This window comes from Haliotis asinina, chromosome 6, assembly GCF_037392515.1.
Source record: "Haliotis asinina isolate JCU_RB_2024 chromosome 6, JCU_Hal_asi_v2, whole genome shotgun sequence".
Taxonomy (NCBI): domain Eukaryota; kingdom Metazoa; phylum Mollusca; class Gastropoda; order Lepetellida; family Haliotidae; genus Haliotis; species Haliotis asinina.
In genome coordinates this window covers 18,424,650-18,450,780 of record NC_090285.1, presented here as the reverse complement: position 1 = coordinate 18,450,780, position 26,131 = coordinate 18,424,650, and the positions used below count along the sequence as shown (strand labels likewise).

At 39.1% G+C, this 26,131-nt stretch overlaps 1 protein-coding gene across 1 annotated transcript; it reads right to left on the bottom strand.

The window, feature by feature from the left end:
• Positions 1 to 24,837: 24,837 nt before the first annotated feature.
• On the bottom strand, positions 24,838 to 25,776 carry LOC137287727 (uncharacterized protein F54H12.2-like). The gene has a single exon (XM_067820114.1). The coding sequence runs from the start codon at positions 25,774 to 25,776 to the stop codon at positions 24,838 to 24,840; it is 939 nt and encodes a 312-aa protein (XP_067676215.1).
• Between the last annotated feature and the right edge of the window lie 355 nt (positions 25,777 to 26,131).

Here is a 26,131-nt window from a genome sequence, read left to right as displayed (position 1 = left end):
TTTTATTCTTAGAATAGGATTATCTAAAGAGGTTCCATTTTTTACGTTTTTAACAGTTGTTTGAATTTGTGTGAAAAGTTGACAATTATAATTTTTTTTCCATTCCATGGTAAAACACAATGTTTTTTCTTTGTGTGGAAAATATAAAGTTTTATCTATCACTTTTTTTGTAATTTCTTTTTTGATTGCCCTAGAAATATATGAAATAGCTTTAAACAATGAAGACACCTGTGGACTTACATCTGAACCTGGAATTGCTTGTGTTTTTGTTATTGAGATAGTCAAACCATAAGGTCTGTCATTTTTAGGGTAAAATTCTGTTTGCTTGAATTTCATTTTTGAACCTAAGTCTAAGTAGCTTCTTTTTGAAATAAATTTTAACATAACTTGTGTCATTCCTTGTTGTTACCCTGTCCCAGTCAAACGTTAACAAGTCAGTAAAGTATAATTTTCAATTTCTTTTTCACAAGCGGTAACAAAATCGTCTACTTGTGTTGTCATGGTATACTAATTAAAACATAAAAGTCTAAATGTGAATTTTTAGGTTACTAACACACACCTGAACTGTACTCAACAAGCATGCGCTGAGAACTGTAAGCTTAATTTAAAAGGTAGAGTATCAGATTACACAATCAATCATTTGGAGAATTGTTTCAATTATAGTATAATCACTGAGCAGTATGTTTACAGTGAATGAATTGAAAAAAACAAGCACGTGAACGTTGCCTTTGAGGTTACTCTTTCATGAGGAAACCTGAGTTATTAGATTTGTTAGGTTTAAAGTATCAAAAACACCTACTGTGAAAGGGCTTATAAAACAAGCTCATGAACAAGGAATGCGGGGTTATTCTCGAATGAGGAAATCTGAGCTCATCCAATTACTAACGGAACAAAAACCTATAGAATTACAATTCACGCCTACTGAGCATGCTGTAGGAAAATATTTGAGAAGTTGGAATATATTTATGGTACAACAAGGTGAAAAATATCACTACACATGGATTAAAAATTATAGCTGTCTCTTGTACAATCAATCGAAACATGGGGGACAGAAACACTTTTGTGAAAGGTGCCTTAATGCATAAATGGTTTTCTAGGTCAGATCTACTCGATTTGCAGGGGGATGATTGCCTAGGTGTAGGTGAGACAGCCGCACGAATAGATTTCCTGAAAGAAAACAACAATACATTGGAATTTACCAAGCACAAAAATAAAATGCCGGTGCCATACATTGTCTACGCTGACTTCAAAGCTATCATTAAACCAATCGATACAGTAGCTCAATCCCTTAATACAAGTTTCACACAAAAAGTACAGGAGCACAAGCATGTGGGTTTGGGTATGTTGTCGTTTGCTGCGATGAACAAACTAACCCTCTCGTTATTTTTAGAGGTCCAGGTGCAGCTGAAGAATATCTGAAATGTTTACAACAAGAAGAGAATAAGATTACGAAAAGATTGTACAAAATACCAATGCATATGAGGCAAGAAGATAGGAAAACCCACGACAAAAGCACACATTTTCATGCATGTTGTAAACCTCTGAATGGGGATTCAGTTACAGATCACTGTCACCTTACTGGTAAATATAGAGGTGCGGGACACAATGTATGTAACTTGAAACTAAGTATAAAACCTAAACTTATTCACATTCCAGTGGTGTTTCACAATCTTGGAGGTATGATTCACACTTGATTATGTGAGCTATTTCAAAGGTGAAAAACTTGGGTGTAAGAATCTGGGTGATAACAATGGTTTATTTTTAAAAACGGATGTGTTACTGTTAGCTGATGTTTTTGAGATATTTAGAAAAACATGTTCAAAGCAATATGGATTGGACTCTGCATGGTATTATTCGAGTCCTGGACTCTCGTGGGATACATTACTGAAGAAAGCTGGTATTGAATTAGAATTATTCACAGATTACAATATGCATCTGTTTATTGAGAAAGGGTTACACGGTTGTATTTTTATGGTATCCCCCAATTCTAATAAGGGTTATATACTCGAAGTGGACTTAGATTACCTGGAGGAATTACATAGATCTCACAACAGTTTCCCCGTAGCACCAGAAAGGATTAACCAGGAGGGTTAACCAAGACTGGATGTCCGAATACCAACATAACCTAATGAATGGACCGCTAGCAAATGTAGAAAACTTTTACCTAATTTGATGAAAATAAACCCCAAAGTATATTGTTCACTTCAGTAACTTACAGCTGTATTTATCACTGGGAATGAAGCTTACTAAAGTACATAGAATATTGAAGTTTGACCAGAGCCCCTGGATGGAACCTTATATCAGGATGAACACAGACTTGAGAAAGCTGGCCACCAACGACTTTGAGAAACACCTGTATAAACTCATGAACAACTCTGTATTCGGAAAAATGATGGAGAATTTAAGAAAACGAATTAATGTGAAGCTAGTCCGGTCAAGCAAGGAAGACAAGTTCAGGAAACTGATAGCCAGCCCTGCATACAATAGAAGCACTATTTTCGACTTGGCAGCTATACATATGAAAAAGAGTCACATTAAACTTAATCGACAAGTTTATGTTCGTATGAGCATTCAAGACTTATCCAAACACCTGATGTACAACGTTTACTACAATGAGCTCAAGAAGCAGTACGGTGACAGATGAGAAGTGTAGTACACGGATACAGATTCACTACTGATGGAGATTCAAACTGAGGATGTGTACAAGGATATGAACACCAATATGCACCTGTATGATACCAGTGACTACCCGAGAGACCGTGATATGCACAGTCAAGTTAACAAAAAGGTCTTAGGTAAGATGAACGATGAATGTGCTGGTACAGGAATAACTGAATACGTGGGATTGAGACCTAAGATGTATTCTATTATGAAAGCAGATGATGCTGAAATAAGAAAGGCTAAAGATGTGAAAAAGAATGTGGTGAAACGGCATATTAAGCATACCCTATACAAACAGGCTTTATTCGAGAAAAAAACATTCAAACACCAGACGAATACACTTCGTAGTGATGGGCATAAGATATATGGGTTAACTTTAAATAATACGCGTCTATCACCAATGGATACCAAACGATGGATAGCTTTGAATGGCATTAATACATACGCTTACGGTCATAAAAATATTTAAGTAACATATATATAATGGAGAAAATTTACTACAGCCTGCGAGGATATTTGAAAGAGGCAGATGCTATTAAAAAATTAGCTAAAGCCGCATGAGTTTCGGAAGAAAAGGCCAAAGGAAGCCAAACCATTGATCGCAAAGGATGCGACACAAGTATCCAGCGGATTTGAACACATATACAAACACAGTCTGCTGACATGGCCGTCAGAGTTGCAAGTCGAACGAGGTCAAGAATTTATGGGTTCTGTGTCACAACTGCTAGCCAAGCACAATACCAAGATAAGGATGGGTGCCGCCGGAGAACATTGAAGTCACGCCATAGTTGAGAGATTCAATTGCTTCATAGCCGAACGTTTGTTTGCACACCAATGTTCACGTGATTTAGAATTGGGGCTCTGACCCATTGGGACTTCCACGTGTGGTTGATTTTATGGACAATGAAGTAACAACACTACTTGATAAGAGACCAGTAGAAGCAATCCGTATGAAATCCCTTGTATCAGAGGCAGCAGCACCCCGTAGAAAAAAGAAAAAGAAATCCAGATCACGCACTCGTTAGATATTTATATCAACTAGGTGTTTACGAGGGAAACACACATAAACGTGCAATAGATCCTATATGGTCTATGAAAACGTACAATATCGATAGAGTGGACATCAAAGACGGGGAATCTAACTTATGTTTCTTGGAAAATGGGCCTCGTAGAGGATTTATTCGGGAGGGATGAAAAAAATATATATCTTTATACATTTATCTTTGACAAATGTTTAACTTCGCTGATATGGTATTTTTTCTTCTCGTAAATAAGCTGAAATAGTTTTCTATCTGCGCCATGGGCTTTACATAATTGGTAATGACCTTTAACTCCTATACCACACACAGAACATGCATAGTTAGTATAACCTTTATCTTGAAAACAATAACCCTCAATTTTGCTTCTTTTACCACAGATGCCAGTTTTTCCCATTAGTATCCAGTGACAAGTATACGGTGCTGTTCTCATTTTTAACATAATATTTTGTGTAATTAGTCTAATTGTTTAACTATTAACACTGTCTCTGCTACCCGCAGTGCCACGAAGACCAACACACGATCTTTCTGCCTCTCTGAAGGAGTGTAATACGGAGAAATCATTGGTTCATTACCTAATGGTTCTAGTTGTTTACCCGTTAAAACGTAGTATTCTTTCATAGCTTCATCTACGTCCTTGAAAGTTCTAATTCAATGATTTTTGTGCTGGAGTTGAGTATTGATAAAATCTAGTCTCTTCATTCGTCTCATAGCATATTCAGCCTGTAGTTTGTCTCTTGCTATATCATGTCGATTTCGTCCCGCTTCTACCTCAGCTTCATTTGACCCTCCAAATTGTGAAAATAGAAAATTACTCCCAGAAAATGCCAGGACATTAACAAGAGTCCAACTAGCTATCATTTCTACTGTGGCCATATTATATTTAATACTTTAAAATATTTTCAGGTTTAATACCTTGCTTTACCAGAATGTCCTTGGTGGCCATCGCTATACAAATATTTATAGTAAGCATAAAAATATTTTGCAGGTTGAAGTCAAGTTTTATAGTCGGTTGTTTTATGATCATTTTAGTCAACCAAGCGTTTCCTACTGCTAATCTGGAAACCACTAATGCGTGGTATGCATCGTTAACGAATGTTTTTCCCTCAGACATAATATATATTAGGGAAATATATATTTTAATTATAGCATAATATGAGGGTCTGTTTCTGGGGTGACTTGCAGTTGGCTGTCCACTGGGGTGTGGGGTGTCCCCACTGGCTGTGGTGACTTGCAATCGGCTGTCCACAGGACCATAGATAATGAAACAACAGCAGTGGCTACCACACCACCTACTGTCACCCGTAATTTGTAATTATGTTTATTGTGCCTGGCTAAGGCATTTTTTTTCTACCAGCTTAGACTCTTTTTTGGCTCTTCTTTTTGGTGACTTGCGTCACTGACTCCGGTTTCGGTGTTTCCTCCTCTGGAATCCTGGTTATCTCTTCATGGGCAGCATCCATCTTGCATAATACTATATTTTACAGATTAAGATAGATATGCAGCAGAGAGGGTTTGGGTGATCCTGGCAAAGTCAGGCCGGTAAGACTCATCATCAGCTCGGGGCCCTTGCCCCCTCTACACACAGCCCAGACAGCGAACTGGACTTCTCCCAGGAAACACTGCCTAGTCTTTACCCACCAAGAACTTTCTGGAGAATATGAAGGCTCCCCAAAACTGCAACTTCTGCACTACCCAGATTGTCAGAAGGGCTGTGCTCCCAGTGGGGAATTCGGGTACTCTCCTGATCTGCACCAAGAGTTCAGGAGGTACCAAACCAAGGGCACTGAGAACAATGGGGAGCCTGGCGACAGTCTACTTGGGATGGAAGTGAGATATTTCAAAGGCGAGGTTCGCATATTTATCATGCTTTTCCTGAATCTTGCCAATCACCTTGCTGTCAAAAGGGACAGAAAATTCAATGACATAATTATTTTCATTGGTTTTATCAAAAAGGACAAGATCAAGTTTGTTGGCTGCAATTTGTCTCAGGCTGTATAATGGCCTATTCCAGAGAAGTTTAAAAGCATCATTTTCCAATATGCCCTGAACATGTTCAGGGTCGTGCAATGGATGGACCTCGGGGTGAAAGCCACAGGCATTGTAGAGACAATTATTATTATATATTATTATTTGTTTATTAAATTTACAATGCTTTGCCGTGATGACTGCTGCCGTCATGGTGGCTAGAAACATACCGTATTTGTGATACAAAGCACAACTGACATAGCTCAAGGCATTATCGATAAATGGTTCCTTCTCTAAGTCAAGTCTTTGAATGTCATTTAGAAGTGAAAATACAGAAGAATGAAGATTTTTATGGATATCAACTTCTTTATGAGAGAACACAACGTTTCGGAGTTAATGCTTACTCCTTCATCAGATAGAGGATGAAGGAGTAAGCATTAACTCCGAAACGTTGTGTTCTCTCATAAAGAAGTTGATATCCATAAAAATCTTCATTCTTCTCTAAGTCCTCCCACAAACAGAGTCGACGTTCTGGTAAGAAGTGTGACGCTATGCCTGTGTAAATCTATGCCTGTGTAAATAGTAGAACCTATCACTTTTTGTCATCTCAGCTCCGAGTTGTGCCTCATACCTGGCATATAATTTATTGATTTCCTCATCTGCCATTTTCTGAATCTTATCAGGAGTGATGTTTTCTCCTTAATATTGTTTTCCACTACCACTCACAAATAGTGTTACCAGTCTGTCTCGCTGCTTCATGTTCTTTTGTTCATCAGAAACTAACATCTGTTCTAGTGATTCATCACACTCCATTTTATAATATATTAATCTAGTTTTTATTTTTAAAAATAATATCCACAATACACTAAATACACAGAGACAAAGGTTAGGTTTCACACGACCAGAACTTCAAAAGCCAACATGTATACTAGAATTTACCAAAATATCACTAAAACATCACTAAAAATTACTACAACGTTACTAAAATAACTAAAAATTACTAAAACGTTAATAAAATTTACTAGAAATTACTTGGTAATCCTTTGGTTGGTCAGTTTTCAACACGAGCTTGGCATGTTTAGATTCAGCAAGCTGTTTCTTCACATGCTCTTGGTCTTGTTTACTCATCACATCGTTCTCTCTCAAAAACTCCTCGAAAGAATCCCTATCCTTGCAGTGAAATAATGCCACCCATCGCGTCTGCTCCCTCAAATCTTTCAACACCGAGTTGATTTTTTGTGTCATCCCCATATGCTGTAATGTGAGTGCCGGCCAGAGAAGGCTAGGTACGATAGTATGTCTCTCATTTTTGTATTCCTTTAAATTAATTAAAAAAAATTAAACACTATTGTAGACGTGTACCCGGGTCGATTCTGTGTGCGTCCGGGTCCGTCATTACCCAAGATCTATCCTTGTATGTCTTGTTCATGCTTATAGTAGGGCATAACAATTTTTTTTGTCAAATATGAATTTATAATACCCCTCCAACAAATCGAGTACGAAAACGGTCTTACCACAACCCGTCTGCCCACATATTATGGCGTAGTGCGGAGTGCAGGTAAATTAATACATAGCTTGCACGAATCTTCCATTGTCTATATTAAGTTGTGCGTCCATAATTATATATAAATATAATTTGAATTTACTAGATGATTTAGAATTCTTCGTTATTTGAATTGTTCGCTTCCATTTTCAATGCGATGACTGCTACCGTGTAGAGTGTTATCATCCGTCGATCTCATATCCAACCATAACTCATACTTTATGGTTAAGTACTCACCGATATTCACTGAGTATAGATCCAGGTCACTGACGACGTTGTCGACTATTGAGTTTCGTTATATCGTTGGTAGCTTCTTTATATCACCCCACTGCTGTTATGCTCTCATTCCATGGCTAAATAACTGATTACTCCCTCCCTCTATGGTCACTTCTACTTTGGTTATCTTTGGGTTGAAAAAATTCTCGCTGTCTCTTTTGAATGGATCGTATTCCTCCACGGGTATGATTAAAATACCTTTCATCGATCGAGCTGGAACTTTAATCTTGATATTCCGTACCGTGTCGCTCTTATCGTGTACTACCATTCTTTGTCATAGTATCCTATAGTACAGGATGGTCATTTTTGCAGCGTACTGATTTCGAATCTGCCTGGCAAGATCCGGACTGGTCACCTTATCGAACGATATGTTGTTTATCTCGTAACTACCATCAATATCCTCTGGTGTACGCACGACTTTGCTGTAATCATTGAACGTAAGTTCGTATTCCAACCTGTCACCCAATGCGGCTTGGTAAAACGGTGAATGCCCAGTTAGTTACTCAAAGTCAAGTGGGATACAAAACCTGTTCGCATACGCTTCATAAATTGCTTGTTCACTAACTGAAATTCGGGCTAATTCTTCTGGCGTGAAAATGTACCCGATACGTAGCCTATTCGAGGTTTTGTTACCGATTCCCTGATACGCACTGTTTTCGCGTTCACTCTTACTTTTCCATAGGTCTGTGTAACAGTAATACACATCGCTATCATCTATACTAAGCATCTCGTTACCACTAATTTTCATGGTGGTCTTCTTGACAATAGCATGACCCACATTATTCACGAGCGCACGTTTGTCATTTACTGAAGTCAGCGTGATATGAAACGTACCTGGAAGTATAATGTCATTCTCACCCAAGTTTGGGAATCTAACCACAAGTAATTGGCTCTGGTCTATCTTGCTGGGACTATTTGTAATAGTAATCGACTAACGCACGTCTTTGACGCCTAGTGGTTCTCTTAGTCTTAGCTTTCTACCATATGACATTATTATATATTTATATTAATATAATATAATTTAAAAAAAATATGGACGATTTTGAGATAGATAATTTTGGATCTACTATCCCTCCTGATTTTGATTATGATGAAGATACTTCGTTTACTACTTCATCATTGAGTAGTCAACTATTAAAAACAACAGTAGATGATTATTATGGTGAATTGAAGTAGATGATTATTATGGTGAATTGAAAAGCAATAAAAACTGCATCCAGCCACAGGGTCAAGACTATTCTAATTTTACCACAGATAAGAAGGGTATCCTACGTCTGAAGGACAGCCCGGAGATTGACATCATTAACAGGCAAACTAGAAAACCATTTGCCTTCTCAACTGTAGCCAGTCGCCATGGTACCAATTTTATCAGCGATGAACTAAACATGCACGATCATGGTGGTGCAAAACCTAAGATGGGGGAACCCCCATACCCCCAAAGTTGTTCAGGATCTGCAAACTACCAGATCTGAACTGAGCAGTAGTGGTGACATAACACAGCGTGCTACAGAAGTGTCCGACAACATCGAAAAACTGTTAAGTAGTTACTGGGATAAACCATTACTGGGATTTGAATTTCCAAAGAGGGAACTGTACGGTCTAGTGAGTGAGTGAGTGAGTGAGTTTAGTTTTACGTCGCACTTAGCAATATTCCAGCTATATGGCGACGGTCTGTAAATAATCGAGTCTGGACCAGACAATCCAGTGATCAACAACATGAGCATCGGTCTGCGCAATTGGGAACCGATTACATGTGTCAACCAAGTCAGCTAGTCTGACCACCCGATCCCGTTAGTCGCCTCTTACGACAAGCATAGTCACCTTTTATGGCATGTAGGTCTAGACGAAGCCTTGAAACATGTACGCGGAGAACTTGTGAACAACATGGTGAAACTGTACGAAGTTGACAAGCACATGGCTAGTGAAAAAAAAACAAAAACAAACTAGAAATAGAAGACGATGATATGAAGCGTCGTATCACGGAATGAATTAGTAATTTAGAAGAGAGACGCACGCGATTTGAATCTGCTTCCTCGAATCGTGAACAGCTGTGATCCCAGATCAGCCGCATTCGGGAAGCAATTGATGGAATACTAAACGAGGATACAACTTTAGCCGACAGGATCCAACCTGGAAACATGGTATTTTCAGAGATTTACATGACTTCGGCTTGCGATTCAATTGATGGATCGTTATTTGTGGATGATTTTAATATTTCTTGTTGTGGTAAAAATATGCATACCGTTGTGATTAAACAAGATTAATAAATGGTGTCTTGAAACGGCTTTAAATTCTCTAAATCAAAAACTAACTGCATGCATTTTTTGTCGTAAATACAAGCCACATAAAGGCCCTGAACTATCTCTAGATGGCACACCAATTAAAGTTGTGAAGGAAGCTAAGTTCTTGGGTCTAATTTTTGATTAACACTTAACGTTTTTACCGCACGTTAAATCCCTTAAAAGGCCTGATAGCACTTGACTTGTTGAAAGTGGTTTCAAATTCTAAATGGAGAGGTGATTAAGATACCCTTCTCCATCTATATCGATCACTCGTGCGTTCTAAACTTGATTATGGCTCCATCGTCTATGGTGGAGCCTGCAAGAGCAACTTAAAATTATTAGATTCAGTCCATCATCAAGGTCTAAGACTTTGTCTTGGCTCCTTCCGATCTTCACCTGTTGATAGCCTGTATGTCGAGGCTGATGAACCATTTCTTTAGCAGTGACGTATAAAATAAGCTTTGCAGTATGTAACAAAACTATACTCCAACCCTGCATATAACTGTGTTGTCAATCCTCTGTATGAGGATTTATACAATAAGAAATCTTCTCTTGTTCCGCCTCTTGGTTTCAGAATAAAACCACTTATTTCTGCTGCCAGCATTGAGTTATATAATAGATCCCCTTCCCGTCTTTTTTCTTCTCCTCCTTGGCAATTGGTTAGGCCCCAAGTGGACCTAACATTGGCCGTATTCAAAAAATCAGAAACCAATGAATTACGATCTAAACAAGAATATAATCAATTAAAACATAATTACAGCAACTATAAATCCTTATTTGCTGATGGGGCCAAGGACGGTGGCGCAGTGGCTTGTGCCACTGTCATTGGATCTAGAACAATATCTTCTAGATTACCGGATAACAGCTCTATTTTCACAGCTGAAGCTAACGCCATATTAACGTCTCTGAAATATATCCAAAGACACCCTAAACATAAACAATATATAATCTTTACAGACTCTCTTTCTTGCCTTCAGGCTATTAAAAATATTTCTTGTAAACATCCACTTTTAATTGAAATTATTGAACTGTAAAATAATTTTGCTACTGACATCGTCTTAGTAGATATAAATTTCATTCTACAGCACAGACAATAGAAACTATGTCAAAACAATGCTAAAACAATGCGGTAATTAGCTAAAACAATAGCCCATGACCCATATCCCTCATCCCTCATCCCTCATTTCGTGCTCCAATTAGCAAAGACAATGAAACCAGTGACCGTAAATCCCCCATCCCTCATTTATCCCTCATCCCTCATCCCTCATTTGGCCCACATTTCATCCCAAAAATAGCTACACGTGACAGTCATTATCTAAACATATCAAATTCATTAAGCCTAGTGATACATAATATCACCATGGTGAAAAGAAGTTAATGACGTTTAAGGAGAAATTATCAATGGATGTTTCACGTCTATTCAAATAAGTTGTTTATACAGAACAGTCACGACAGGGTGGAATGACCGGTTGATACCCAGTGCACGGTGTACTCTGTAATATAGAACAACCATGAAAGGTGTCATGTGACTGGTTATCTTGGCGACGTCTCGACAGTGTCTTTATGATCTAGCGTTTTTTAAACAAGTCACATACAAACCCTAACCCATCGCGAACCCATTTCATGCGTTGTAATGAAACTTAATCAGCAGCAAGAGAAACGCTGCGTCATGCCCATGCACCACTTTTTCCGCCATTGCCCATTGTGTAAAAAAGTGCTGACAAGTAGGTTTGATTTGTAGGTCAAGATGGTTTGATCTGTAGGTCAAGATGGGTTTGCTTTAAATTACTGTTTATTTAACTGAGATGTGCAAGACCCTCCCTGCTATGTTTTCAAATTCAGTAGAATTAGTGATGAAAAGAAATTGTTAGCAGCAGACAGCTCGTTTTCCACATTTAAGAGTCTGCTAATTCGTTTACGTCTTAAAACGCACCACCGCTCGCAACAGCTTTAGTTGGAATATTTCACGTAATGCCTGTTCGCGTTTCATTTAATGCTCAAAGAACAGAGTACGAACTTAAAATTATAAAGAGTACTAACGCTTCTGATTCAATTACTTTGTAACACTTTACCGAATCTAAAATGTCTGTTATGTGATGTGTATCCTCAATGTTTCCACTCTTAATGAAATTCGTTATGATAATCATGCTGTAACAAGTGATAGATCGTTAGATAGAATCGTTAGAACGTACCTCGACTTTACACAAACGTGAGAGTGAATTCACTAGCAAAGTGGGAGAGATTTTGATGCAAACATTACATGTTAAACCATGTGATTAGTGTTCTGTTGAAAAGTTGCAGAACCTAACGCGCAGGTACTTTGTAACTTTGATCATCATCTATGTTACCACAATCACGTATTAACTATCATGTGATTACTTTATCTGATTGATAAGTGGTTTATAATTCTGTTCGTGCGATCGCCTTGATTAAAGACGGTATTCACAAAATGATACATGTTGATAGGTGTACTGATAATAACCTTGTATCCTATTGTAGGCGACTACGAATTTTATGAGAACCAGAAATTCACAAAAAGTGTTCTTACCTACATCGTAGTGTTGGATAAATTATTACTAAGATGTGAGAAGTACAAGTTTTAAAATACGTTATTATCACTGCGCTGTTAGTATCATGATGGGTGGTAGATATTCTGCGAGGCAATCTAAATGGACACATGAATGGCGGTGCTTGCACAATGTTTCTCACCAACGGGAACACGTGCTTACCCGCTCACTGAGTTTGTTTAGTTAGTCTTGAATATATGCGTGAGGCGAGTTCATTCTAGTAAGCATATCGTCTTGAATGAAAAGCGGTGAAGGTAGACGACGGGTGATAGGTTAGGTTACACCTGTAGCTATGGCCTGACTTTAATCATATTGTTCGCTCGACAACCGGGTTCATTCCGGTTAAAGCGGCGAGCTGGTGATAGTGATCTGAAACGTTCCTCCGGCTTCGTTAGTTATGAATGAATTTACTCATATGTTCACCAAAACCAGCTTCTCACAATGCGGTGTCTAATAAATTTATATAGATTACTGTCTTGAGTAAGTCACATTTTTTGTCTTAAACAGTTTATATAATTGTGTGTGTGTAAAGTCTAATTATAGCAAGAAGGGTTTTTTTTCAAATTATTTGCAAATCCGATTTAGAACACACTGATATACAGTGCGACGTCACTACCACTCGTCCAATCACGCCCCTTCTCATGTAATGATGTAGTACTCCTACCGTAAAGTTACTTAACATTAATTCTGTTAAAAACCGTTACACACATGAGTTCTTCTTACAAATTTTATTATTTCAGAAGTGGTACGAGTCTGCACAACCACGTTGTCGCTGATTGTGCTGAATGTATGATTGTGCTGAGTGTATTCGCAATCGATGTGGCTGTCTTGATCCGTACCATCCGAGATGATAATATCCCTTGTAGTCTGTCTCACAGCCCCCGAACCATATTATTTCCCAAACACCATAGCCCTAGCTGCAGCGCTCAAGCCCTATAATCTCTGGTCTCCCTGATGCTCCTTTTGAATTTGAATGTGTTTGTGTGTTACTATCAAAGTGATATGTATTCAGAAACTAAGCGTTAGTCTACATTTCCTGTTACTGTCAGAAGGTATCAAGGGATCCTCTTGATGCAGTGACACAGTGTCAGGCACGGGTCCCCTACGCTTTCCCCACAACACCAGCAAACAACGTCCTTGTAATAAGACACGTACCACACTGAACGCGGGGTGAGGTTTGGTCGTCAGGAATGAAAAGGAATTATTAAATTTAATAAAACGAATAATTACTTTGAAAAGTCTTGTTCTTATTCTTTGTTGGACTTTCACCCATAGTCTAGCAGTGTCGACTTCTCACTCTGTGTGCGCGCATGTGGTTCGATGGCTTGTGTCTCTCTCTCTGTGTGTGTGTGTGTGTGTGTGCGCGCGCGCGCGTGAGTGTCCATGTGAATCCGCGCATATACAAGAATATCAGTCAAGACAACATCATGAGTGATGGTGAGCAGTATATATGAGCGACACACCCCTCTATCATTTCCAAAACACGTTGTATCAACGTCCCTGCATGTACCGAGCAACCACGTTGTACTGTTGAAAAACAGAAGCGAAGTAATCGTGACACTTTTTCAAAACGTGGCGACCCCAGTCGCATCCCTCTTCCGATACAAGACATGAGAAATAGCAAGCAACATAGCGCACTTACACGGTATAAAAAGGATAAGGTTATGCACGACCGGAAACACACTTCAACAGTCCGTCAAAGACTAGAGACAGTCAAGACTCGACTTCTTCAAGCGAACGTACAAGCAACAGAGAAGTGAGTAACAATCAGAATACTTAGTCTTTGGCCTTTTTTGTGCATCATTTTTTAAAACATTGTTCGAAACGTTTTATCATAACTTTAATTATTTCAGATAAACAAAGAAGTTGGCGCAGAAAAAAGCATGCAATAGTGAATCGTATTCAAATTTTATAGTAGGTGAATAACAACAAATAACAAAATGTCTGAGCAAACTACATGTCCTGTCTTCCAATGTGAAATTTGCAGACATTGTTTCAAACAGAAATGTCATTTGTTAAGACATCAGAGACATTGTGAACGAGTGGGCATATTGTTTACCTGCAACCATTGCCATCGATCGTTTAATCGGGAAGACAATTTAAAACGTCATGTCAAAAGTTGTTCCGAAAATGTTGTTTATTGTCGTCAATGTCCACATTGCTTTGAAAGGTTTAACAGCAAATTCGGTTATCAACGACATTCATGTAACTGTAAAACATCTCCTCCTGATGAACATATTTGTCAAACGTATCATCAATCTTTCCCAACCTCTAAAGCATTAAGAATGCACACACATAAAACTGACCATGACATGTTGGGTGGTGGCAGAGGTAAACGTAGACAAAGGGCTAAAACGGCTACGCTATCTGTCCCTCCTCCTCCCCACCTAACGCCCCTCCCGCCACCAATATCGCCTCACGTCCATGTTCAAGCCACTCCCTACAGGGAGATGTTAGAGACTATGACTTTGACGGACGGAATAGCACGGACCCACTGAATTTCATGATTAGTGAACAAAGTCAGGTTATTGATACAATTGAGGATGAAATTCGTGAGAAAAAAGCCGTAAAATGGGGGTTGTGTCTCCATATTAGAATGGCCAAACCTAGTCGGGAAGATGAGAGCACAAGTTACCATGAGGCTTATTTCAGAAGTGTCATGACTATAGCTACAGAGGGTAGTGACTTAAATGAACAGTATCTTGAAGCCGTACACAAGATGCTTCAGACGCTGGATGATTATGAGGGGGTTCATTCTGGTTTGAATATCTCCGCCGTCGTACTTTTGAAACTCACTGTGGTAAAGTTTGAACCTTTCAAAGGCGGTAGTTATATTCCACTACCTCAAACTCTTGTCAAGAAATCCAAAAGTATTATCAACATAAAAAATGGCGATAATCTTTGTTTTGCTTACAGCATTTTAGCAAAACTGTTTCCGGCTTCTCATAACAAAGAACGCGAGGGAAATTATCGTCCTTATTTAAACCGTTTGAATTTAGAAGGATTCACCTTTCCCATGACTTTAAAACAAATTCCTCGATTTGAAGTAGCCAATGAGTTGAGTATCAACGTGTATGGTTTTGAAGATAATACTTTGTATCCCATGTACATCAGTAATAGACTGGATGTGGATGAAAACAGAAAGATTGATTTGTTGTTGCTTTCACAAGAAAGTGAGATGGATGATTTTGAAGGCATCTTAGGGTTAGAAGAACATGAACGTATGGACGTAGACGTTAAACCAAATACACATTACTGTCTCATTACCAGTTTAAGTGGGTTAGTCAGAAACAAGCAACGTAATAACCGCAGTCAGTTCATCTGTCGCAAATGTCTTTGGTGTTATACATCACAACAATGTCTGGATAAGCATAAAGACTACTGTTATGACAAAGCACAAAGAGTCGTTATGCCTAGTCCAGAGGATGCGGTGTATCAGTTTGGATTACGTTCTCAAAGCAAAACAGAACGAGCCAAGTTTGTTATCGTGGCTGATTTTGAGTCCTTGCTCATTCCAGAAAGCAACCCGGATAGTTCACGAGTGAATAAACATGTACCTTGTGCTTATGCTTACAAAGTGGTGTGCACGGAGGAACGGTATTCGAAACCTGTACAAACCTATGTAGGAGAACAGGCAGCTGAGCATTTTATTGAAAGTATTTTAAGGGAATATGACAGCATCCAGACATTGTTGGATTCTATCAAACCCATGCAGCTCACTGTCCAAGATAAGATAACCATCGCCAATGCTACTCATTGTGGTTTGTGTAGTGAACTGTTAGGTACTGATCGAGTGTTAGACCACGATCACCTGACAGGACGTTTTCGACAAGTTTTGCATAATCGATGTAACCTGAATTTTCAGTTACGCAAGAAAGTGGTTGTCATGCTTCATAACTCTGAACGTTATGATTCTCACTTGATACTGGAAGTAGCACAACAATGCTACTTACAAATTTCTGCAAAGTTCCTTAGATGCACTGACACAAAACCAACTGAACAAAGGCGTGGATTCATTTGTCTATTTGAAAGAACACTTCCCCCATCATGGAAACATGTTAACAAGGAAACTTCCCTTTCCTTATGAATACATGGATGGCTGGGGAAAACTGAATGAGACTTGTTTACCTTCTCAAGCATCCTTCTTCAGTTCTTTGTCTGATGAAAATATTAGTCAGGAAGACTATACATTTGTTCATGAATTATGGAAGGAGTTTGACTGTGAAACCATGAGCGATTTTGTCCGGCTGTATGTGAGTGTTGATGTGCTGCTATTAACCGACATCATAGAGACCTTCAGAACTGGGTGTTTGACAGACTATGGTCTTGACATTTGTCATTATTACTCCATGCCAGGTTTTTGTCTGGATGCTGCTATGAAAATCACAGATGCCAAACTTGATCTGTTCACTGATGTCGACACTTACAATTTCATTGAAAATTCCATTCGTGGCGGGGTGTCTATGATTAGCAAGAAATATGCAGTTGCTAACAATTATCACCTATCGGGTTTTGATCCACTGAAAGACACCTCTTTTCTTCTCTACTTTGATGTTAACTCTCTGTATGCAACAGTCATGCTACAACCGCTCCCCATTGGAAACTATCGCTTCATCAGTTCTGAAGAGTATGACAGCATTGACTGGGCAACTGTCGGTACAGAAGGAGATACAGGTTACATCCTTGAAGTCGATTTGTTGTATCCCAAACACTTACACAAAGCTCATGCTGCTTTTCCCATGGCTCCTACACATGATGACATTCTCTATGATGAGTTTTCACCTGCTCACCAGAAACTGTTAACTCATTTCAACCTACTCAAAAAATCGTTGCGTAAAGGTTCAAAGAAATCATCCGGTAAAAAACTCTTCACAACTCTAAAAGATCGTTCCCACTACGTGGTTCACTTCAAAACGTTACAGCTGTACCTGAGACATGGATTGATATGTACAAAAATACACAGAGTGTTAAAATTTAGACAAGGAGCATGGTTGAAACCTTACATTGATCTTAATTTGAGTAACCGCAAAAATGCAATGGATGACTGTGATAAAGATCGTTATAAACTCATGAACAACTGTGTGTTTGGACGGTTCTGCATGAATAAACGAAAGCATAAAACAGTTCAGTTGGTAACACAGAGATCTAAACTTCGAAAATGTGCAGCTAAAAGTAACTTCAAACAGGTCAAAATTTTTTCAGAAGACGTGACTGCAGTAGAGTTGGAGAAATTATCTGTATATTTAGATCAACCCATTGCTGTTGGCTTCACCATCTTGGATTTAGCCAAATATGAAATTTACACTTTCTATACATATGGAAATTAATTAAGCAACACCAAATTCAAAGACACATAAAAACTTAACAAAGTTTAACGAAGTAATTTTGATGATTGATTATTCAATTTTGATGTATTGACATACAGCATGAGCTTTTCATGGGTTGATATGACGCGCGTGAAGCTTGCACAGCGCACGTGCATTGCTTTAACCTCAACTTTCGAAAAATGCACTTTTTCCCTGGGGTGTTTACAAGCGCAGGTTGTCGATTGCATTCGGTTTTTCATTCATTTCAATGTCATGGCACGTAGGAAATTATCAGAGGCCACTCGTTGGCAAATAATCGGCATGAGGAATGCTGGTATGTCTCTAAGACAAATCGGGACTCAAATCGGACGACATCATTCCATAATTTCAAAACTTTTGAAAAAATACCGGGCCACTAATGAAGTTAAAGACCTGCCTAGACCAGGAAGACCCAGGAAGACCACAGTCCGGGAGGACAGAGCTTTACTGAGACTTGTACGGCGCAGGTCCTTCGACTCGAGCTCTCGGTTGAGACAGGAGTGGCTTCCAGGGAGACCCATCTCGAACAGGACTGTTCGGAATCGTCTGAAAGCTGCAGGATACCGGGCAAGGAGGCCAATCAAGCGACCCAGACTGTCTCCAGCCCATAAGGCAGCCCGACTGGCCTGGTGTAATAACCGTTTGCACTGGAACATTGCCTCTTGGAGGAAGGTCCATTTCTCAGATGAGAGCCGGTTCTTGCTGCACATGGTGGACGGTCGTACTCGGGTCTGGAGGCAGAGGAACACAGCAATGGCTCCACGGAACATCCAGGAGACTGTGGCCTTTGGGGGAGGTTCCGTTATGGTATGGGGGTGCATTTCCATGAACTGCAAGTTGGATATCATTACCATCCGTGGCAACCTTAACGGTGTTCGTTACCAACAGGAGGTTCTTGACAGGGCTGTGGTACCTCATTTTGAGAACCATCCTCTGGCAACGAGACCCATATTTATGGACGACAATGCTAGACCTCACAGGGCGCATGCTGTAAATGATTTTTTGCGGCAAAATGCAATTGACAGAATTCCATGGCCTGCCATGAGCCCTGACCTCAACCCCATTGAACATTTGTGGGACTTTATTGGCCGTCGTGTGAGGCAGAGAGACCCACCAGTCCATAATCTCAACGAATTGACGGCTGCCCTGCATGAGGAGTGGAACAGGATCCCCCAGAATCAGATCCGGAGACTCATCCAAGGAATGAGGAGGCGTCTGGAATCGGTGGTGCGTGCGCAGGGAGGACACACTAGATATTGATGAAAGTCGGTGTGCAGACTCTCAGATGACTGTTCTTTCTTTCCATGTGACATTTGTGTTAATACACCTGACAACAACGTCTGTGGATGAATAGTAAATTGTGTCCATTTTTTCATGAATTTAAGACAGTTTTAAGAATTTGGATTTCGTTGCAATAAAGCAAAGTCTTGATACTTTTTCCCTTTAAGTTGTTTGTCAGAGATCGTCTGTTGAATAAAAAAGTGTCAAACTATATCAACCCGGCATATTTTGATTGTCAGAACACTTCAAAGTTGCTCCAATAGAAAAAATTGGGGTGTTGCTTGATTAATTTCCAGGTGTATATTATGATGTCATGCAAAGGCAGTATGGGCCAGAAAGACTTGACCTTTTGATGACCGACACGGACAGTTTGTTTATGCATGTACATGCGCCTTCACATGATCCCCTTTTGGATCCTTATGTGTTCATGAAATACAATCAACATTTGTTTGACACTTCCAACTATGCACCTGATGATCCAAAAGGGTTATACTCGAATGAAAATCGCAAGGTAACTGGTAAAATGAAGGATGAAGCAGGCGGGAGCATCATATTAGAGTTTGTAGGACTAAAAAGCAAAATGTACTCTTTTCTGATGCAAAAATCTAAAAACGTCATCGAAAAAAAGACAGCTAAAGGCATTAAGAAATCTGTCATCAAGAAATTTCTCAGACATGATATGTATAAACAATCATTATTTGAACAGAAGAGGTTCAGTTGTTCCTTTCACTTGATTCGATCATACAATAACACTTTGTACACTGAGAGACAAAACAAAGTGGCATTGACACCAGTTGACGACAAGAGGCATGTAGTAAACAAGCTGCATCTTAGAATCAAAATGAAAACAATATTTCAGAGTTTACTACATAAAATATTACTGATATCTTATGCATAACTTTTTAGCATTTTACTTACAAGTTTAGTTAATTACAAAATTTAAAATATTCTATCCGTGGTTCATGCAGTCTTTCTCTTTTATGACCCAGGAATTTGAAAATGTTTTGAAAACGTTACTGTTTGAGTCAGATTAATAAAGATGTCTGCCATAAACCTGTTAAGAATCCAATATTCATTGTCAAACATGCATGGCTGGCATTCTATTTTATTACGAAAGCAGAATAATTTTGGGATGATGCACACAGACCTTTTGTGTTTTATGCTCAAGGAATCTTAAAAATTCTTCAAAACAGTTTTCATTTGTTGCTAGATTAATGAAGACGTCTAGTTGTGTAATTCTGTTGAGAACCCAACATACGTTTTCAAAAGTGCATAGTTGACATTTCTTCTTTTTCTTGAATTCCACAAAACTGGAGAATAATGGTTGATGCTGTCCAGTTTAGAGAAATGTTAATCTATGGGCAGACCGCATGACGACGTGTGTAATGACAAACTCACAAATGAAAGAATCAACTGTGCTGCATGCAAGCACCCTGTTTGTCTCAATCTTTGCTACTCTTCACACCTCATTGCGATTAAAGTTTATAAAGTTCAAGTTCTATTCTGTCTGGGGAGATGGGGCCTCCATTATTTGGCCTCGACCCACACTAGCCCTCGTCCATCACCTACAGGTGGGAGCAACTGAAAGGGACACGTCTGTAGAATCGTGGCACTCTGTGACCCTTGGTTGCACCTTTGGAATGTTGCATGTAAATGTGTTGATTCGTTCACTATGTATGTGAAGACATCTTTCCACAAGAAAACAGTGCTCAACAGGTATGTGCTTCCTTTACGCATTTGACATGTGTGGAGACCTTTACTCATTCACCATATATTGCTTCCTTTACTCATTCATTATATATAATTTATCTAATTATATATATATATATATATATATATATATATATATATATATATATATATATATATATATATTTCTCCTTTTAGCTAGCTATTTATCAAATCATTAATTTATTTTCAGCTTCAAAATGAATGTTCAGAGATATGTGTACAGGCTGATCGGGACCAATGGTGAAATGCTGCGCGAAGGACAAACCTTAAGAAGAACACGAATGGCTGCTTATCAAGCAGCACAGAGGGTTCTGCAGCGGCTCATGGAACAGGGTGTGATCGCTGCTAACACTGTATATCCTGTGGAAGTGCGTGAAATTAACATCACAAGGCGATCTCTTGAGCGTGCTCGTGACTTGAGACACCATCGTCAAATGTTCGAGTCTATTCTTGAAACGCTCTACCTGAATGAACTCCAGACAAAAATCAACAAATTGTGTGAAGACAATTGCTATGGATGTGAAATTGATCATCCATCTCAAATCCATCACCAGTGTGTGATGATGAATAGTGATGAAAAGGTGGAACGCTATTTTGAAGAAGCTCTGAGTGGAATATCTCATCAAAACATGTTGGAAAGTGCACGTCATCAACGTACACAACTCAGACTAGACTTCCATGATAGATACACTGTCTGTTATGAAAACATTAACAGTTTGAACGCTGGTTTGCTTTCCAACACAGGAAAAGAGAAACTGCTGATGCTGACCAAACTCAACATGCGTTTACCATAAACAACAAGACCAACTAGTCATTTAGTAATCCATTTTTTTATTTCCTTGTACATAATATGTATAGAAGAATGGATGTACATTAAAATGGTTCTATTGTTTTCCTTACGTTTGCCACACCAGGCACACCATGAGAAGCTTTGCGTTTTAGATATAAAGTATTTACAGTCTTCTTCTTTTTGTCTTTCTTTTGCCTGCTTTTCATGAGATGTTTAGGAACGTGTAAATGTCTCAAAAGTTTATAAAACTCTCTATATCCAACGGGTCGGTGACTCTCAGCACCTGCTTTCATGATAAGAAAGCGGAGCAAGTCCACTATATTTGAACCATGTAATACCTCACCATTAGGTAACACAAGTCTTAGATCTTCTGTTAGTCCTATTTGACCATTCAGAATATTTTCTTTCACAAATATCCACAAGCTCATTAACTTCCCAATGGTCTTTGTAGACGAAACCCGTCGAATGATCTGCTCGGGGACACGAAGCATAAAGTCCATGTTATGTTCCATGACAGATGCAACCGCTTCATCACTAGAACCCTTATTATGATTCATCATCTTCAGATCTTGTCTTGTCAGAGGATTCTGATTCAGTATCTGATTCGCTGTCTGAGGAAGAATCTGTTCTTCTTGATTGTTCATCAACCTCTGGTAGGTCTCTCTTGTCAGAAGAACCATAGGCTTGCTCATTGTGAATCGATGAGAGGTATACTCGAAAGGATTTTATGCAAATGGGTAGAACCGAATGATGTGTCAGAATCAGCTCACGTTTCTCACGACTACTAACTGTCTTGCTGGCTAAAGATCGAATGCACTTCTTGTAGCGTGAGAGACGTATTTTATCACTGTGTGGTAAGGGTATGATTCCTCTCAAAATGTTAAATATAAGAGTAATCACTGACATAAGCTGTTCACGTGAGGCATGTATTAACAAAGCCTTTCTTTGCCTGACACTAGCTTGTTCCAACATCATAAGAAAAGCTGAATGTTTTTGGAGCAGACCACTCATGTTGATGCTGTAGGGTAGCTGTTCCACTTTCAAATGAAGACACACATCTTTGGTTAGTGTTATTTATCTAGAAACCCAAAATCGCATCTTCTTTGTTGTCATCTGCTTTGCACTGACTACAATCATGAGGAGGATCTCTTTGCCAACTTTCCAACAAATCTTCACCCTTAACAGACACAGTGGTACTGTGTTTTGAGTCTTCGTAATCTTGTAAAGACATAGCTTTTCGAAAAATATTATTAGCAACCACTCGCTCGTTTTCACTACAGAAACATTCGTAGTCTACCCTTCCATCTATCCATATGTCTTCATCTAATATGTTGGGACACAGTCTGTTATTCCACAAGAAGTCTTTAATGACTTCAGTCAATGAGTCATAGTGATGTTCTGTTTGTAAAGCAGCGTAATCGTCTCCCCACACTGACACTGTAAACAACATTCGAGAAGCTGTTTCTTTCAATGTTGCATCATTCTTTCTGTGTTTTTCGATAATGTTGATCAGACAATTCCTTTCTTTCACTGTATACATTCTGAGGGAGAGCTGACTGTACAATGGCTGAAGTGACGTGAATTGGTTGTTATATGGAAGGTTGTCAGTTTGAAAAACTACAGTGATTAATATTTATTCAAAGTTGCTCACGTCTAACCTTTCTTGGTATCCATGGGTTCAGACACCATGTGTATATAGTTACAGTGTGGAGACAGTCTGAAGTGTTCAGTCATGGGATCATCATCGGGTATCCATTGATGTACACGAAGCCTACATTTGAAGCAGTAGACTTTATCAGATTGTCCTGTGTAAATAAATCCTGCTTCAGCCATGGCTTTTGGCGACTGTTTCATTTGAACAGGCCAGTTGTTGAACGACTTCAGTCTGTCACTAAACTTATAGCCATACTCCTCAGTGTAACGCTCTGTTTCAACACAGTCTGTGAGCACATCATTGAACCGTCCACACACATCCATGGTTCTGTTCAACTTCATCGGTGAGTGTGAAATGATGAAAACACTTATAGAGAGACGAATATATCATTTCAGTCCTACTTCTAGGACTGTTGTAAGTAGACTGTACATACTTCATCATCAGGAAATATGTTTGTACGTAAACGTCCATAGCGTTCATCAGCATGGGGTGAAGCATCCAAAACAAGATACCCATATTGTTTTCTCCCAACTGCATCTTGGAAGGATTCCATAAAATATTTAATTTGACCTGGAAATATTTGCGACGCCAAAATTCTGTATTCGTGTGCTGAACGCGGGTTAGACAACAGAACAAAGTAATGGGTGTTTAGAGACATGGTTCTGTTACATTCGCCTTTAGGAAAGGCTGACTGTTGAATGTTAATGACAGTAATTCCCAGATGATGAGATAGCGTGGTATAAAGATGTAAAAACAGAGGGTTCTTACAAATGTCTTGCATGAAGTCATCTACTACCAGTACACACTGTTTATCGGATTCCAAAGAATATGATTTTAACTCCTCTTCTGTAGGTAGTGCATCTTTAAATCGAATGTTGGAAATCGTCCTCTCAAGTTCGCTGTAGACATCCTGCCACACGGCATAGCAATACACAATCAGGCTGGGTGGTGGATTGAACATGCAGCTAGCTTGTTTTAAGAGCTGTGCAACCCAAAAGGTTTTCCCACTTGAAGATCCTCCCACAACCGATATTGTAGTAGGAGTTTGAAATGGTAACACACATTCTCCCATGATGTATTCAGATCGCTCTTTAGCACAGAACTGCAATACTAGGCTTGATACCGTGGTATTTATACATAACACAAACCTCATCTCATCTACACTAATTTTATTGATATTTTTTTCATACATAGATATAACATCAATTACAATCTAAACAAGAAGCAGAGCAGTATTTGAAATAATTACAAACATATTCAGATACAAAGGCGTCATTCCACATGAAGTTGTGTACATCAAACTGATGAAGTATATGGTTTAGACTCTGGCTTGCTTTAAATTTACATAATACATAGTACAAACAATAGAACCCACATGCATTTGAATTCACAGATTGTATCCGGTGATTACTGCGTAAGTAAGAACCAGCATAAGTCTTTAAATAGCGATCAAATGTAACATCAACAGGATCTGCTAAACTATCGAAGAATTCTGCTGTATTGTTTTTAAAGTACATAGCAACCCAGTGGCGACCACTGTTCTGACTGGACTCAGTATTCACAATAAATCCTACACCTTGTCTTTGCATGAAAGGTGCGATTATAGGAAGTGTATCTTTGACATACACCCCCAAGACGTGAGTCTGTAAGGTTGAATCACACTGAAGGGCGCACATCAACTGTGAAGCTTTCATCTCTGTGTTTACTTGATGAAGACGTTTCGCGCTTGATCGATTTCGATGATCGAGTTTCTTTCACTGAGAATGATGCAGCTCAGCGTTTTGGTTAGTGCAGCTTTGAACTCGATTTCCAACCGCACATTTCCAGTCTTCACCAGATTGAGGTACTCAGATTCTCCACACACCTCTTCCAGTTCAAAAACAAACAGTGCATTTCCTAACAAAAATTCTCCCCTGGATATGAAATTTCCTCGATTTTCTCTCCAAAACCCCATGCCATCAAACATGTTTACGTAGCTGTTCACATCATCAGCTCGAGTTGGACGTCCAGGTACACTGACACCATTCACATAGAGACTGACAGTTTTGAGCATGCCGGATTGAAAGTTGAAAGGATTCTTGTCATATGACCCATTCAAACTCTTGCTTTCCACAAAGGCGATGATGTAACGATTAGCAATGGGGTTGGACACATTATCAATGGTATGCGTCAGTTGAGAAACAGGGATGCTGTTGACCTTGACCTCAGACTTGGTGAAAGGGTAGAGTGCATTGGAGTTATTTTGGAACAGGGTGTTGTGAGCTAGAATCAGCGCCGGGTTGACTTTGAGTTTGCATACTTGAAGATAAGCATCGAGTAGCTCAATGGTATACTCTTGGTTGGCTTTACCGCTCATCAAACAGAAAGTAGGTGATGATCTGTACAATTTCAAAGTCAAATCTACTCCATTGATTAAATGTCTTTTCATGCTAAACACATCTTCATACAAAGGTCCAGACATGGTCAGTTCATTGCTCTTCTTGATGTAGGTACCACGTGCAATCAAACCGTAATTGGTTCCAGTGACACAATCAGTTGTTTCAATGGCATCATTATCTTCACCCTCATCTTTGTAAAACAGCTGCGATGTCATTTGAGAGCTTTTCGCATCAGCTCCATAGTTTAGCAAGGTCTTCATCATGCTCTTGTAAGCATAATGATTGTTGGTCGAAGACACCAACTGGTTCTGCATATACACTGAAATTTGAGAAAACAGTGCCTGCAAAAGCAAATTGACAGGTGCCACGTGTTCGTCTGCATCCAATACCGATCCATCCGCATGGGTGACTTTGAGTTTTACGTGCAGTTTTGTTCGCTTCAAATCAATGTAATCACTACCCGAATTGGATATGTGAAATTCCAGTGGAGAAGAGTCATTAATTTGACTGAGTGGGCGTACATCTACAAAATAGTGTTGCTGGATACTGGTCTGATATGGAGGTAAGGTAAATAGGTTGAGCGAATCCGGTACCAACTCTTCAAAAGTTTTGCTATTC

Bases quoted from the DNA above. Each gene is read 5' to 3' on its own strand.
- LOC137287727 (XM_067820114.1), bottom strand. From the start codon at position 25,776: ATGATGAAGACCTTGCTAAACTATGGAGCTGATGCGAAAAGCTCTCAA.